General features: G+C 45.6%; 1 protein-coding gene and 1 long non-coding RNA gene across 2 annotated transcripts in view; one reads left to right on the top strand and one right to left on the bottom strand.

The window, feature by feature from the left end:
* Positions 1-940: 940 nt before the first annotated feature.
* The window catches only part of MEGF11 (multiple EGF like domains 11), a 246,887-nt gene continuing 233,776 nt past the window's right edge, over positions 941-14,051 (bottom strand). The window contains 3 exon segments of the mRNA XM_023757800.1: positions 941-1,400; positions 2,086-2,292; positions 8,574-8,630. Coding sequence (XP_023613568.1) covers positions 1,240-1,400; positions 2,086-2,292; positions 8,574-8,630 — 425 coding nt within the window. The 3' untranslated portion in view covers positions 941-1,239.
* The window catches only part of LOC106697914, a 16,211-nt gene continuing 3,462 nt past the window's right edge, over positions 1,303-14,051 (top strand). The window contains exons 1-2 of the long non-coding RNA XR_002830409.1: positions 1,303-2,004; positions 2,110-2,198. This is a non-coding gene — a long non-coding RNA (uncharacterized LOC106697914). The remainder of the gene's footprint in view (positions 2,005-2,109; positions 2,199-14,051) is intronic.

The following is a 14,051-nucleotide window of genomic DNA, read 5'->3' as shown; positions in this document are numbered from 1 at the left end:
CCAGCTCTAGATTTATGAAGAAATGCTTGAAAGCAAGTACTCTTCTGAGTCAAGGAATGCCAACCAAATAAACTTGATGAGAGGCTAAATAGCCATTTTTAGGGATACTTAATTCTTATCAGCCTGTGACTGCTTGCTTAAAGCATCACAGTTTTATTTCCCATGGAATGACTCAGGTGTTGGGTGACCAAGGAGATATGACAAGGCCAGGGCTGAGTTGGCAATGTTCTGGAACTTTGAATTGGCAAGATTTGGTCAAAACCGGCCAGAAATATTGTTGTAGACTGAAATAGGCTATTGAGCTTTGAAAACATTTTTCTTCTACTACCAGCAGGGGCAGAAGAGGGAAAGTTAATTTGTATTTATGTATTATTATTATTTTACCTTTCAGTTTTATTGGTTGCATATAGCTGAACTCACAAACTCTGGTTCATTCTTAAAATGTTCTTTAAACTGAAATTGACTCTTAGAAAAAGGCTTCATCTATACTATTTTAGATAGCAAAATGCAGGTTCTTGAGTATCCTGATATACTTGGTGCTAATAAGAGAAGTATGGATTCTAATTTCTCATCTGAGATGGTAAGCCAGGTTCAGTGCTACACATAATTTGTGTTTATTTAAATCTTATTTTAAAAAATTGAAGTTGTTAGCATTAGACTACATAATAATCTGTAATATTGGCCATTGTAATTTGATAGACCAGACATATATGTACAGGTACTTTAGGATTGATATTAGCACAGTTTTTGTCTATGTACTAATTATCTTAGGTAATCAAACAGATGTTGATGGTAACAGCAACCAAAAGTACATATACTAGTACATTTTAGGTATTTTAAATTAATCCTCTCCCCTCCCCAGTCCCCCTTTCCTCCTAGGAAGGTTTATAAAACCTATTCTACATGCTCTTTAAGCATCATGTTTCAGATAATTAAATATATAAATAAATATAGTTAGCTATATTTAGCTGATGTTGATGAGTAGCTGTATCTTAAATGTTTTAAAAGATCATGTAATCCATTGGGGGTTGGGTGGGTGATAGGATTTACTTTTGCAAACAGACCTTTTGAGCAATTACCCCAGTCCCACTTGGAAGCTCTTCTTTAGTTCCAGGTGAAAGTAATAACTAACACGCAGCTGAAGTCAGTCTGTACCATTATTTCAGGTCAGGGGATTGTCTTCTTTCAGAGTCAGAGAATATTCAGCAGAGCACATTGCGAGAGAGAAGCTTATCCCTCTTAAGACTGCTTGTCCTGGGAGGGCTCATTGGCAGGACTCAGTCTTTCTGGGAGGAGGTCATAATGACCAGGAATATGGCTGTTCCTAGGTAGGTCGTATGGATTCTGGATATAGCTGGAGTTGGGACCACGGCCTTCTTGGACCACACTGACTGTGGGCTCTAAGGAATATAGTGAAAAATGAGTTCAGAGAACAGATTAGCTTTGGTTGTCATGTTGGGGGGAAGAGAGTTCTATTTAACTGGGTGGTGAGAGAAGCCAGGGATTTATAAATCTGTGATAAATATGAGGGTTAGGACTAATGCTAAGAGATGGAAAACATAAGTGAGTGTGCTGTCAGAATCCCATCCAAAGCTTGGTCAAAACCAGAGATTTAGAATGTCTTAAATATTTAGAATGGGTGGGTCCTTAATTGTGGCGTAAGGTTTTCACTGCTATTCTTAGCACTGAGCCCAGGAACATGGGTTAAACTGGGAGAAAATAGAAGGTGGTGATTTAGAAAGTTAATAAATATTCTGTTCTGATTGTTTTCTTTTTTAAACTGGGATTTGTATCAACAATCAGTTGAGGTGTATGTGTGTGTACCCACTTCCCACCCCCAGGATTTCTGCGTCATACTAGTCCTGGTATGTTTCTTTTTTTAAAGCAGAGTTGGCACAAGAATTTGATTTTCTGCATGAGAGAGGAGGGTAGTCCTGGGGAAGGCAGTTCGCCTTGGATTCCTTAAAAAGCAATAAAAAACAAAACGTGTGTTTTCAAGACAGGGTGAGTAGAGAGGGGTTGTTTTTATTTCAGATGCTGCACTATTGCCCTGATTTTGCTAAGTTACTTATTTGAGACACCTACCAACTTCATATATATTTTTATTAGATGTCGACAAGGATGGCACATCTGTGTACGGAGACCCCCTGTGCACAGGCGACTTCATTTCTACATAGCTGCTTTCTGGAAGCTTGCAGGTGAGGATGGGTGGGTCCTTAATTGTGGCGTAAGGGTTTTCACTGCTGTTCAAGGAACAAGTGCTAGAACTGCACACGGATTCTTTCATGTAATCTGCAAGGCAAGAGAGATTTCTTAGTATAAGCAAGGACATAAGACGTAGTTTAAATACCAGAAACAGACTGCAGTCAAGTTCATGTGCTTTCGGGATCCTGGAGCTGTAAAAGCCTGTGATGTCCAAGATTTACTTAGGAAAGCATTCAACGTACTTAATAAGTAGGCAGAGTTCTTTTCCTAAAAAAACTTATGTTTTTGGAGGGATAGGAACATTTTTGTTTTTAGTAGTCAGGTATAGCACCAGAGAGATTAATTTAAGATATTCATAATGTACTTTCACATCTATTATTTAATGTTTACAAAATCCTGCAAGGATAGTTGATGGTTTGCATTTTATAGGATGAAGGCCCAGAGAGAGATGAAATGTCTTGGCTAAGGTCACACAGCTCATAACTGGCAGTGCCAACACTTAAATCTATGCCTTGGGACTACTTGGCTGTGCGTTTTCTGTAATACCATTCTTTCTGAATTTGTTCTGATGATTAAGATGCTTAGGTTCAGAAGAGGTTGTGTGTGTGTGTGTGTGTGTGTGTGTGTGTGTGTGTGTGTGTGTTTTGGCACAGGTGCTAGCAATTTGGTATCCTTTCAGCAGCAAATTGGCTGCATCCCTGTTCTCTGAGAAGCTTGTGATCAGAGGTGGGGCAGATAGAAGTGTAATAGAGGTCTCAGAAACACCTGGGTCTTCAGCTAGCCTTTGGAAAGTTCCTATTTTCTCGCAAGCCTGCAATGTATTCTCTGGGGTCATTTACCTCAGTTCTTGTGAATGCTAAATGAAACCTATTTTAATAATAACTTTCTCTGATACTAAGGGAACTCATGCTTCCTCTCCTGCCACCCCTCAGGCATGCATCATCCTCCATACTTCAAGGAATGTTAGGGTAAAGAGATACAAACTAGTTTCCCAATATAAAGCCAGGTAACTAGCTCCACTAGAGAAAGTTCACTTTGTGATGGAGTCACACGAGGAAAGGGGAGCCCTTCCTTCAATCTCTACCCCATTCCCCTTTTGGAGATGATCACTGCCTCTTGTAGAATGTCCCAAGTGATCAGGGTTTTATTACTCTTACTCTCTGTGACCTGGCAGTTCTGGTCCTCATCTCTCTGAGGCTCTGCCAGCCTTGGGGGTGGGGGTGAGGGGTGGGGGGAGGGCGCGTCTAGAAACAAGCACTGAGTTGGAGGGGCTTGAAAGTCGAGAGTGATCTAAATCGCCTTTCAATTCTAAATTTCTACAAGTGGTAGCAGGTGGTGATATTCTTGGATGATCCTTCTCTAGAACTATCACAAATTACATTTGGGTTGCTATTTATCTCTGCTTTCTGCTTCCAACTTGTGAAATTGATGGAAATGTAAAGGGAAAGTGATCTTGTAACTTGAGGGGTGACTAGATGAACCTTTGTACAGTGAGAACAGAACAGAACATGCCATGTAGCTGAAGTAGTTGAGGTATGTGTTACCACAAGTAGTCTTTTCTTCCCTAATGGGGATTGTGAGGGGATTTACTTTTCTGTTGGTGTAGAGTTGATGTCTGTTTCAGCAGGTAGCATTTCTTCAATCCTGTACAAAAGTACATTGACCTATTAGTTCCTTCAAGTGTTCATAACACCCTGTGGTGTAGGTAGAGCAATAATATAATTCTCGCCCCTCCCCCCATTGCTTAGAGGAAATTGAGGCTTCATATGGGGAAATGACTTCTCTAGGGTTATACTGCTAATCAGTAGCAAAGCAAGCTCTAGAACCAGGCTCAGAGCACTTTTCCATCACAACTTAGCCCACAGTGGAGAGGGATATTGTCTTGGCTCCATCTTAGATTATGGCCTCTTTCTAGCATAAAACCCTAGACAGGAGAAAACATTCTTGCTAGACAATGAGCAGGCCCAGCCAGCCCCAGCAAGGACTAAAGGGAGGCTGCATTGTCCCAGCTGCTGTTGAGGCTCAATGGGGAAGGGGTACCTATGGGTCCTGTACCACGACCTGCTTCTAGTGAGTACTTTGTTTCTTCCAACTGGGAGTGGGGCTAAATCCAGGAACCCTGGTAGTATGGCTCATTGGTCCCACTTTGGGTGTTCTGAACTTACCAGCCAGGGAGTAAGGCAGTGTGCCTCAGTGGCTTGTTTGGAAGCTGAGGATTGGAATTGCTTAAAGAAGGGCTGTCTCCTGAGAGAAGTCCTAACAACTCACCCCTCCTGTCCTCCCAAATACATCCATTTACTTTGTTTGGCAGCTGCCTCAGTTGCATATTTTCTAGAACAGCGGTTGCCAACCAGTGTGGTCCGTGGACCACTGATAGTCCGTGAGGTTCGAAAGGTTGGCGACCACTGTTCTAGAACTTAAGGAATATCGATAGCTCCCGGTGGTCCGAGGACCACTGGTGGTCCGTGAGGTTTGAAAGGTTGGCGACCACTGTTCTAGAACTTAAGGAATATCGATAGCTCACTTTGTGTGGCACTTAAAACTAGTATTTTGGGTTAGTCATTTGAAACTTGTTATATCTGTGAAGGAGGCTGGGCAGGAAGGACTAGTATTACTACTCTAGAAGCGTGGAAACTGAAACTCATAAAGTTTGCTTAATGTTAGTAAGTAGTTAAGACTCAACCCCTGTCTTCTCTGATACCCAATCAAGGTGTTTTTCTCTCCTATCAGTTTCCTTGTGCTCCTGTGCTCTTCTCCAATATCTGTACTAAATGCAAAGTATATCTGCAACAGCTTCACCTTACCTTCAGGGAACACCTTTTATCTATAGGGCCAAGCCCTGCTGAAGAAGAAAGGCCAAGCTCTAAGCTTTTCGTGGATATCCCTTGACTGATTCAGGGATAAGGCAGTGTGCCTCAGTGAGGAGAGCCTTGGCAGTGGGAGAGCCATGGGGCTCTAGCTCAATGCCTCATAGAGCCCCAGCCAGGCAATAGTGCCCCTCTTTTCATTTCCACCAGAAAAGTCATGGCTGTTTGAAGTTTGGGGGAATAAATTGATCTGCAGCAGGGGACACACCTAAATGGATAAAAGAAAAGTTGGGGTTGTGGGGTAGGTGATTAGTGTCAGGGGGAAGCTGTGTTTTCCATAAAGAGGTCAGCAGTAAAGAAAAGGATGAAATGTGTGAGTGTGTGCGCGCGCGCACGTGTGTGTGTGTGTGTGTGTGTGTGTGTGTGTGTAGGTGAAGTGAGGTGGTAGGGAAAGGTATTGAGTTATGGAATAATCTGGATTCTGGAGCTGGTAGTTGGGGGACATCTAGGCAAGCGGGAAGCTACTCTCTTCTCCAGCTGAGTCATCTACCTGCCTGCCCAGAGGGAGGGAGATGAGGGGGAGAGGGCAGGACAAGGGGAAGAAGAACCAGCTGCTCTAAGATATTTCCTCATCCTTTTAGAGTTCCACCCTTCCGCCCCTCCCCAAGGCCAGTCCCTGCACTTCAGGGCATTTTACTAAGAAAGGGGAAGCATCAACCAAGGCTACCCAAGCTCTGGGGAGTCAGTCACTCCTCCTAGCCTGTAATTAGTATCAATATTAAAGGGTTAGCCCAATAATGCCCTAGCATTTGCTCTCAGCTAGTTCCTACCTCCCAAAAATCACACACAGCCATATACTATGGGAGGCAGAGGGAACTCTAAAATCTAATGTAGACATCTTAATTTGTAAAAGGGAGCAGCAAACCAGAAGGGGAAGTGACTTCCAAAGGCCACCTTGTAGGTGGGATCTGAATTTACCAGGGCTTTAGGTTCAAATAACATCTAGCTAAGGCCAATATTTTACTGTTGGGGAAAACCTTAGGAATCCCATCTTAGCTGACTACTATTATTAGAAGGCCACACTGCCTTTTTCTGGGCCTGAAGTTAGCATCTTCTCTGGATTGAGAGACAAGGATATGGGGAGAGGAAAGGGAAGATATCAGTCAGAAGAACCACAGTAGTTGAAAAAGTTTTCAGGATATCAGTGGGCTCCTAACTACCTTGGAACCCAAGGCAACTCCAAGAAGAGACTTGGTTAGATTACCAAAGGGCATAAGGTGGGAAAAATGGCACCAACGGTGGAATCCAGGATTTCAGGATCATGAAGGTGATGGAGGGTATTGGGGAAGATTTCTTCTACAGCAATTTGAAATGCCTGATAGACAAGGAATTGAACATGAGGTAGTTTGTTGCCAAATCATTGTGCAAAGGGGGAGTTCAGAGAATACTTAAAGACTCTTCACTCGTAATTGTTTGGTCCAGTAGGTTTAGGAAATAAGTTCATTCCTGGTACAAACTAGTTTAGTAAGTGTTTATTTAGGAGGTCAGCCAGTTACTGTGGGTTTGTTCCATGTCTTTGATAAGTACTTCTGTAAAGTTTTGAAGTGGGACATTCCATTTTCCTCTTTGACTTCTCTTGTTCAGATATGTTGGTCCCCAACACATGCTGGTACATTTGCCTACACAGCCCTCTTTTCTCTCTAAGTTAAAGGACGATTGTAGCCACAGTGGTGAAACAAAATCTGCACTCAGAGGCTCAGATATATGACCACAAAACAGGAATGAATGACACTGAAGCAGAGACAGTGCTCTCCTTAGCGTTGTTTTATATTCATGGTTGCAAGTCTGAAAGTAGCTCTAATCACAATGGGCAGGACAACACAGTGCATAGGAAAGTTGTGTGCTCATTTGTTGAGGTGTCTGGGCCTGTCTTGAGCTTATTTATGATTCAGTAATGCATATTCTTAGAGCTGGAAAGGCCCTTAATAATATTTCTGTCCAAACCTCATGCCTATTTGAGAAAGAAACAGGTCTCAGTTCACAGTGCTAAAGCAGTAGAGCTGTCTTTTCTGTATTAAGCCTTATACCTGCTGTAATGGTGCTTGCCTTCACTGGGATAGTTTAAGTCAAAACTCACAGAAAATTGCCAGAATAATGCTCCCAAGGGAGTGTTCGCTAGCTGGCCAGGAGCCTAGGGATAACCTCCTGTCTCCAGATGATTCTCTTGAGCAGTGTGCCCTCTAACATGCTGATGGAGACTCGCCCTTCCTGTCTCTTGCTCAGAGCGCACTTCTCACCACCACCACCCACCCTTAGCTCACCCCATTTCTAATAGCTACCTTACCAAGGGCTATAGATGACTAGCTCTCCTTGGTTAGGAAATGGTTGTGTCTTTGGGTGTGTCTGAGGTTGAGTTGGATAGACCAGAACAGTAATCCAGGAAATCTGGGTCAGTCTAAATCAGTGGTTTCTAAGTGTTAGTTGGGTCATTGCTGCAGAGGAATACCCTGAGATGCTCTGTGCCAATGCAGATCCCAGGGCCCCACTTTAGGTCTACAGCATCAGAATCTTGTGGAGATGGGGTATGAACATCTGTAGTTTTAGCAAGCTTTTCAGGTGATTCTAGTGCACAGCTAGATTTACGATATCCATTGGGACCTCTGCTGTCGGTCATCTCTTACTTGGTTTGGCTGAGACTCTTAAATAGACCTCAGAGACAAAAGGACAGCCTTGTTACAGTAGTACAATCTTTTACAATATGCAAAAACACTTCCCATCTGTGATTTTATTGAATACTATGACAGCCTTGCTAGACAACAGGACGATAGGCATAATTATCCCAACCCTGTAGATGAGGAAACTGGCCCTTGGGGAGCTCACAGTCTAAGGTCTTAGTTAATAAGTGACAGAATAGCAAGTGACATGGTTCCAAAGCCACCTATTTCACACCTTCTGTCATTTAAACCTCGGGCCTCAGCCCAGGAACAGGACCTGACCTTTCATCGTGGCTTTACTCAGAGACTTCCTAGAAGGACGACCCGACTTGAGTTCCCATGTGTTGGGATTAGTCCCGGTGTCCCTGCTCTTGGGGCAGAGATTTCTTGAGGGTGGAGTGCCATTCATCATTAGGGTATCATTTTCATTTCCTTATGCCGCAAAAAGCCAGCAGGTGGCAGGGTGGCATTCCTTACCAGTACAATGACAGGAGGCCTCTAGGGCAGGTAGATTGACTTTATTTCAGATTTTTAATCAGTTTAACTCGTACTAATTGGTTGGATAATGACGTTCTACATTTCCAAAGACATTTATTAGGCATCTATAAAAAACCCACAGCATTTGCTAAGCAGGTGCAACTGAGATCGAAAGATGAATTTATTATTATGGTTGCTCCTCCTGGGCGGAGCTACCCAGCAGCCCCAGGTCCTGTGGTCTTTTAACTTTTAAGGGGCTTGGGGGGAACAGGTGCGCAGTTCTCTCTGGTAGAATTTCTGGCCATTTCAGATCTGTACTCTTTATCTTGCTAAGCCCTTTCTAATGGGACGTCAGGATTGGATACTCTACCTTTGAAGCCTTTGTCCATAATGTATGTGTTTTGACGTCTATCCATTCCACAAGCACCTGCAGAAAGAGTATAAGGGAAGAAAAATATGGGTGTGTGTGAGGTTTACTTGGACTGCATGTGTAGGTTTCAATATTTTGTTTGCCTTTTTCTTTTTCTCCCCTACCCAGAAAGTAACTAGTTCTTTAATGCTAGAAAATTGTTCTGGGTTTACTTTACTCTAAATCTTTTTGGCCATATAGTAATTCTTAAAAGGCTCATAAGCATTAATGGTGAGCTACAGCGCCCCCTGGCATATTCAGCATTCCTCCTCTTTAACCTTCATTCTGAGAGGAATGTTTTACAGGAGGCGATCAAAGACGGTTCTGATGCCACCTACAGTCACTATAGGTGAAGTTCCAGGCTCCAAAAGTATATGATAAGGAATGAATCAGAACCATTTTTTAGCTTGGGAAGGATGCTTGTTGTTCCAAATCCTAGTTCTTTTGGATTTTAGAATAGGGTGGAAGACTGTTTCTTACCTCTCAGCTCTGGTCCTGCCTCTCCTCTTCTGGATCAGAAGCTTGACAGAGGGGACCCAGAGAGGGAGGTGGACAGGTGACCGAGGTCATCTTTATGGGATATACACTCATTCCCCACCCATAGTCAGCTTTCTTAGTTATTCCTTCCTTTTTGGGTGGACCATTTACACCTAATTGAGAGCTGTCTCTGAAAAGTATTATCGGTGTTTTTCAATCCCAAGGATTTCTTTCCGCCCTTTCAGTTGTCACAATTTCTCCTAGGCTCCCTCAATGCATGGTCCTGAGCTCAAGCCACAGGCAGGACATACAGCTTCAGGGACCAAGGTCAGGTTCTTTGTAGCTGTTGATCCCAGAAAAGAAATTGTCTGGCATTTTTAGGTTGGAGCAGTAATGACACTGGCTCAAAGTCGGAGCCATTTCCACACCCTACCCCCACCCCCAGCTTTTGATTGAAGACACAATACTAGGCAAGACATGCAACAAGTGCTTACAGTTTGGCTCCTCTGGACTCATTAGTTTCTGATACTGACAAACCAACCTGTTGCTGTTTAGATACTCCCCATATCTCCTCCACATAGAGTTCCCAAGTTGAATTTATAGGAGTCTACTCTTGTCTGCCGGCCTTCCATACATTACTGAGTGATAGGGCAGAACCAGGTCTAAGGTTTTCTCAGGTTTGCTTTTCTTCTACTGGCCAGTAAGTACCTGTGCCCTTCAGAAACATGACTGCAATAGTCTGTATCCCTGGCATTTAGGTCAGCACTTTACACCAGACAAGGGTTTCCTTTGCCCTCCCTGAGGGACGGAGGCTAGGCTATTCACTTTTCCCCTTTTCATATAACAGGAAATAGAGGCCCGAAGAGGGGCAGTGACTTGTCTGCGACCACACCAACAAGTGAGAAGTTGAGTTGCAACTAGACCTCTCCAAGTATTCTCTCCCATTGGCCACCAGCCTGGTTGGATAAAAACCCCCAAATGACTGAGTGGTGGCTCTGGCTACACTGGTTGAAGAGTGAGATCTCAGAGCAGGGAAAAATCTGGGCTGAGCCCAGAGGATGCTCCAATGTGGAAAAAGATACAGGGGGGTGGTAGTGTATGTGTGTGTGTGGGGGGGAGGGGGGAGGAGATGTAATTGGTGGGGTTACTAAATGCCCTGGACACTGCCCATGAGCCCCATAGCCAAGAATACAGCCTCCTGGGTACAGGTCCAGGGTCTCTGCAGCCCATGCCTACTCAATCAGCAGATGAATGGGAATCTTCATTTAGTGTTACCGGGTCCAAAGACCTGCAGGGGTGGATAGAGCTGTTTCCCTTGAGCTCTAGAAACCAGCTAGAGCTTGAGCTCAGGCCAAGGTTGTCCAGTGTGCTGAGGTCCTGCCCTAAAGGGGCACTTGTAGGGAGCCCACATTCTCTGTTCATTCATAGCTCTTGCTCCTGTGATACCTCCTGTAACTTCTACCCACAGTCTTCATTGCAGGACTGACTTTCCAAGTATCCTTTTTGCATATTTGCCAGGCTACCAAATTTAAACCTAATACATAAGCACAGAGGATGTCTGTTGACACATCCTGCCCCAGCTTCTCCGATCCCTACGGGACAGCCCTACCCTAGTATCTGGGAGAGCTTAGCCTAGGCCACTGGTGGGTCTGGGGGACATTGGGCTTTGGGTGAGAGAGCCGTCTGTTTGCCATCCACACTCAGATGACCCAGATAACCCCAAAGATGTTGCCATCCTCAGGTCATTTCTCAATGGTTTTGGGTTGTATTCTGTGGACTGCAGGGATTACAATTATGTTGTGTCCCCTTCCTCTAATACCAGTCATAGTTTGTCCACATCCACTGCCCATGATGGGAGCAGGCAGGTCTCATTTGTTAGGGAATTGGGATTGTAGATTAATCATGTTTGGAGGGAGGGGGGTTTCAATGGGGAGAGTTCTTGGATGAATGGGGATGGGTCAAGCGAGGGGCAGGCGTGGGAGGTAGGGCCAGTGCTGAGTCTGGACTGGTATGAGAGTCTTAGGGATAGAGGGTAGGGCTGGGGTTGTCTAACCTGGTGAGTGTGGCTCAGCGGGGTGGCTGAGGTGTCTAAGTTCAATGTAGAAGTCCTCTGGCGGGTACCTGGCCTCCAGGGCACTGATCTGGAAATGGGAGTCTAGTGAGAGGAATGACAGGGAGGAGCCATTATTCCCAGGGCCCTGGTTTGGCAGGGGAGGGGATGGGGTCTGAGGGTCATGGTAGGGCAGGCTGGAAGAAATTAGGGCCCCTATGTGTAGCATCCAAAGGGGCTGGGGCCAGCAGGGCCTTGGGGATTTGCTAGAGCTGAGGCCATTGGCCTTGCTTCTCCACCCCCTCTACCCCTACCCCCATCCCACCCCTTATAGGAATTGGTGTCCACTAGAACAGTGGAAGAAACCCTTGAAAGGGATACCTTATTAGGGCCTGGGTCAGACAGGGGTTCCTTTTCTAGATGGTGAGTGCATCTTTGGCCTCCATCTGGAATCTCCATACCTGGGGCTCTAGTCATCTCTTTCCCTGGGTCACAGCCACCCTCTCCCTACCCCCTAATAAAGGAATGAAGAGGGTCCTGGGCTTCATTTGCTTATAAGTCTGAAACAGGCACTTGGGGTTCCTCCCCACACCCCTTCTCCCTGGGGGAAATCATGCTCAGAATTCATTTACTAACCTTCTCTCTTAGAGCTAGGACAGGGCCCCCCTCAGTGCAGAGAAGGAGAACAGGGTAGGACATGATGGCAAGGGACCATAGTCAAACCACTACTGACCTAACACGTTCACATAGCTGTAAGGGGTCCAGCCTGCTGTGTCTCTGTCAAGGGACTTGTTACTGAGCTGTTTGGAAAGTAGGAGAGCCGGTTAATACCTAGTGCCTGGAGGTGCCCCCTGCCCAGACTTCACTCTTCCCAGCCTTGTGCACCCACCTATGTCCTAGTGTTGAGGGAAAGAGAGAGCTAGGTGTTCTGTGAGAGGCCACCTTGGTGTGGCTGATGGCAGCAGAGCAGAGCATACACCCATTTAAGCTGTCTGGCTGAAGCTGTAGGGTTTCCAGGTCTTTGGGGAAAAGGAGGGCAGGGGAAGGTCCTCCCAAGGGCAGAGAACCTGCCTGAACCAAGCTGATCCTGACAGGGGAAGTAGGTGGGCTCTGGCACTCTTCACCTGCAACAGGAGGCCATCTCCAGCACAGGATGGTGCTGAGGCCGCCTGCAACATCACTGGCACCTCGGCCACTAGACCGGGACTGAGTGTGAGAGTCTCCCTTTCATATGACCAAGGGAAAGCTTCAGGGCACGGTGTCCTTATGGTGTAATCCAGGGGTCCTCAAACTTTTTAAACAGGGGGCCAGTTCACTGTCCCTCAGACCGTTGGAGGGCCGGACTATAGTTTAAAAAAAAACTATGAACAAATTCCTATGCACACTGCACATATCTTATTTTGAAGTAAAAAAACAAAACGGGAACAAATACAATATTTGTATTTGCATGTGGCCCGCGGGCCGTAGTTTGAGGACCCCTGGTAATCTTTCCTCTTCCTGCATTTTCAGAGCCGTGTGAGGCAAGGATGGTTATCCTCATTTTACAGGTCCTGCTTGTGGGTCCTGTACTTGGTTACACAGGAGTCTGCGGCAGAGCTGGGTCTACAATTCAGATGGTCTCAGCTCCGGGATCCATATGCATATTATCTCATCACAGGTGCCTGTTTTTGCTACCTATGTCTTATCTGCCAGGCTGAGGGGTCTTGGACCACACAGAGCCACTTTGGACCCTGGGGTAAGGTGAGCCAGAGAGTTAATAAGTGGGCTCCTCTGCAGGAACTCCAGCACTTTACTGAAAGTGGCTGACACTTTTCTATTAGAATGAGACCAAGAATGACATAGCCACAAAGGACCTTGTCATCCCTGGCATCCTCTGTCTCTTACCTGCTGCAGCCTTGATAATGTGGCTCTAGTTAATCAAGGGCCTCCTTCTGGGAAATGCGATTCCTTTCCCTTAGCTTTCAGTCCTCGGATAAGCCTAAAGCTGAAGCTGGGAATGGGGATCTGAGCTATAGGGCTGTGTATGGGGCTGATGGCCACAGTCTTGCATATAGGCCTCAAGGCATCCTGTGTGCAGCACTCCCATTTGGAAAATCAGAGGTGTGTGGCCTTGGAGTGCTGGCTTGACAGTGGTTGTCCTTGGTTGTACAGTATCTGGTCTAGGGGGTTCAAGCTGCATTGCTGTCAGTTCTGTGGAGCAGACAGGGAGAAAGGTTTCCCCGAGCTCTAGGGCAGAGGCCTGGAATATAAAAACTGCTCCTGTCCATGTTCCTGGCAGGAGGGGTGTTACAGGAAGCCAGGAGTCTGGGCCTGCTATTGTGTGTATATACATAGGTGGGTGTCAGGAGGTATGGGCAGCATGAGCCTGTCAAACATTGTGGTCCTTGAGGCTGTTCTTCCTCATTTCTGAACCTCCCACTTTGCCAGGTATGGGTCCTGGTACACCAGCAGGGCTCACTACACGTGTTCTGAGACATCCTTGCCCAAAGGCCTGTAAGATGACATCTTGCCACCAGCCCAGGGTTATGCTTGGAGCTGTGAGGGAAGGCCCACAGGACTCGCTGTTAACGAGAACACTAACTATGGCCGATGTTTGGGTCCCACATCCCTTGCATTAGTTCTGATTATAATAAATGGTTGTGCACTGATGACGTGTGGTATGTCCAGGTACAAGGACATTAGCTGGTTACCTGAGTAATAGTGGTTACTCTAATGTGCTGATTGCATACATGGTATTGGTAACCTACTGCAGTGATTGGTGGTTTGTGGTGTAGTATTTTGATTACATGTGTTAACATGTGGCAAAAGTGGCTACATGGTATACATAGTTATGTGACAAGGTTACACATGATTATATGATCACATGGCTTGGTACCAACTGGTTGCACACAGGGTGTGGGGGTTTGTTATAC

Source organism: Myotis lucifugus, unplaced genomic scaffold (assembly GCF_000147115.1).
Source record: "Myotis lucifugus unplaced genomic scaffold, Myoluc2.0 scaffold_115, whole genome shotgun sequence".
NCBI classification, from domain to species: Eukaryota; Metazoa; Chordata; class Mammalia; order Chiroptera; family Vespertilionidae; genus Myotis; species Myotis lucifugus.
The sequence above is the reverse complement of the archived record's forward strand: the minus strand, read 5'-3'. Positions and strand labels throughout refer to the sequence as shown.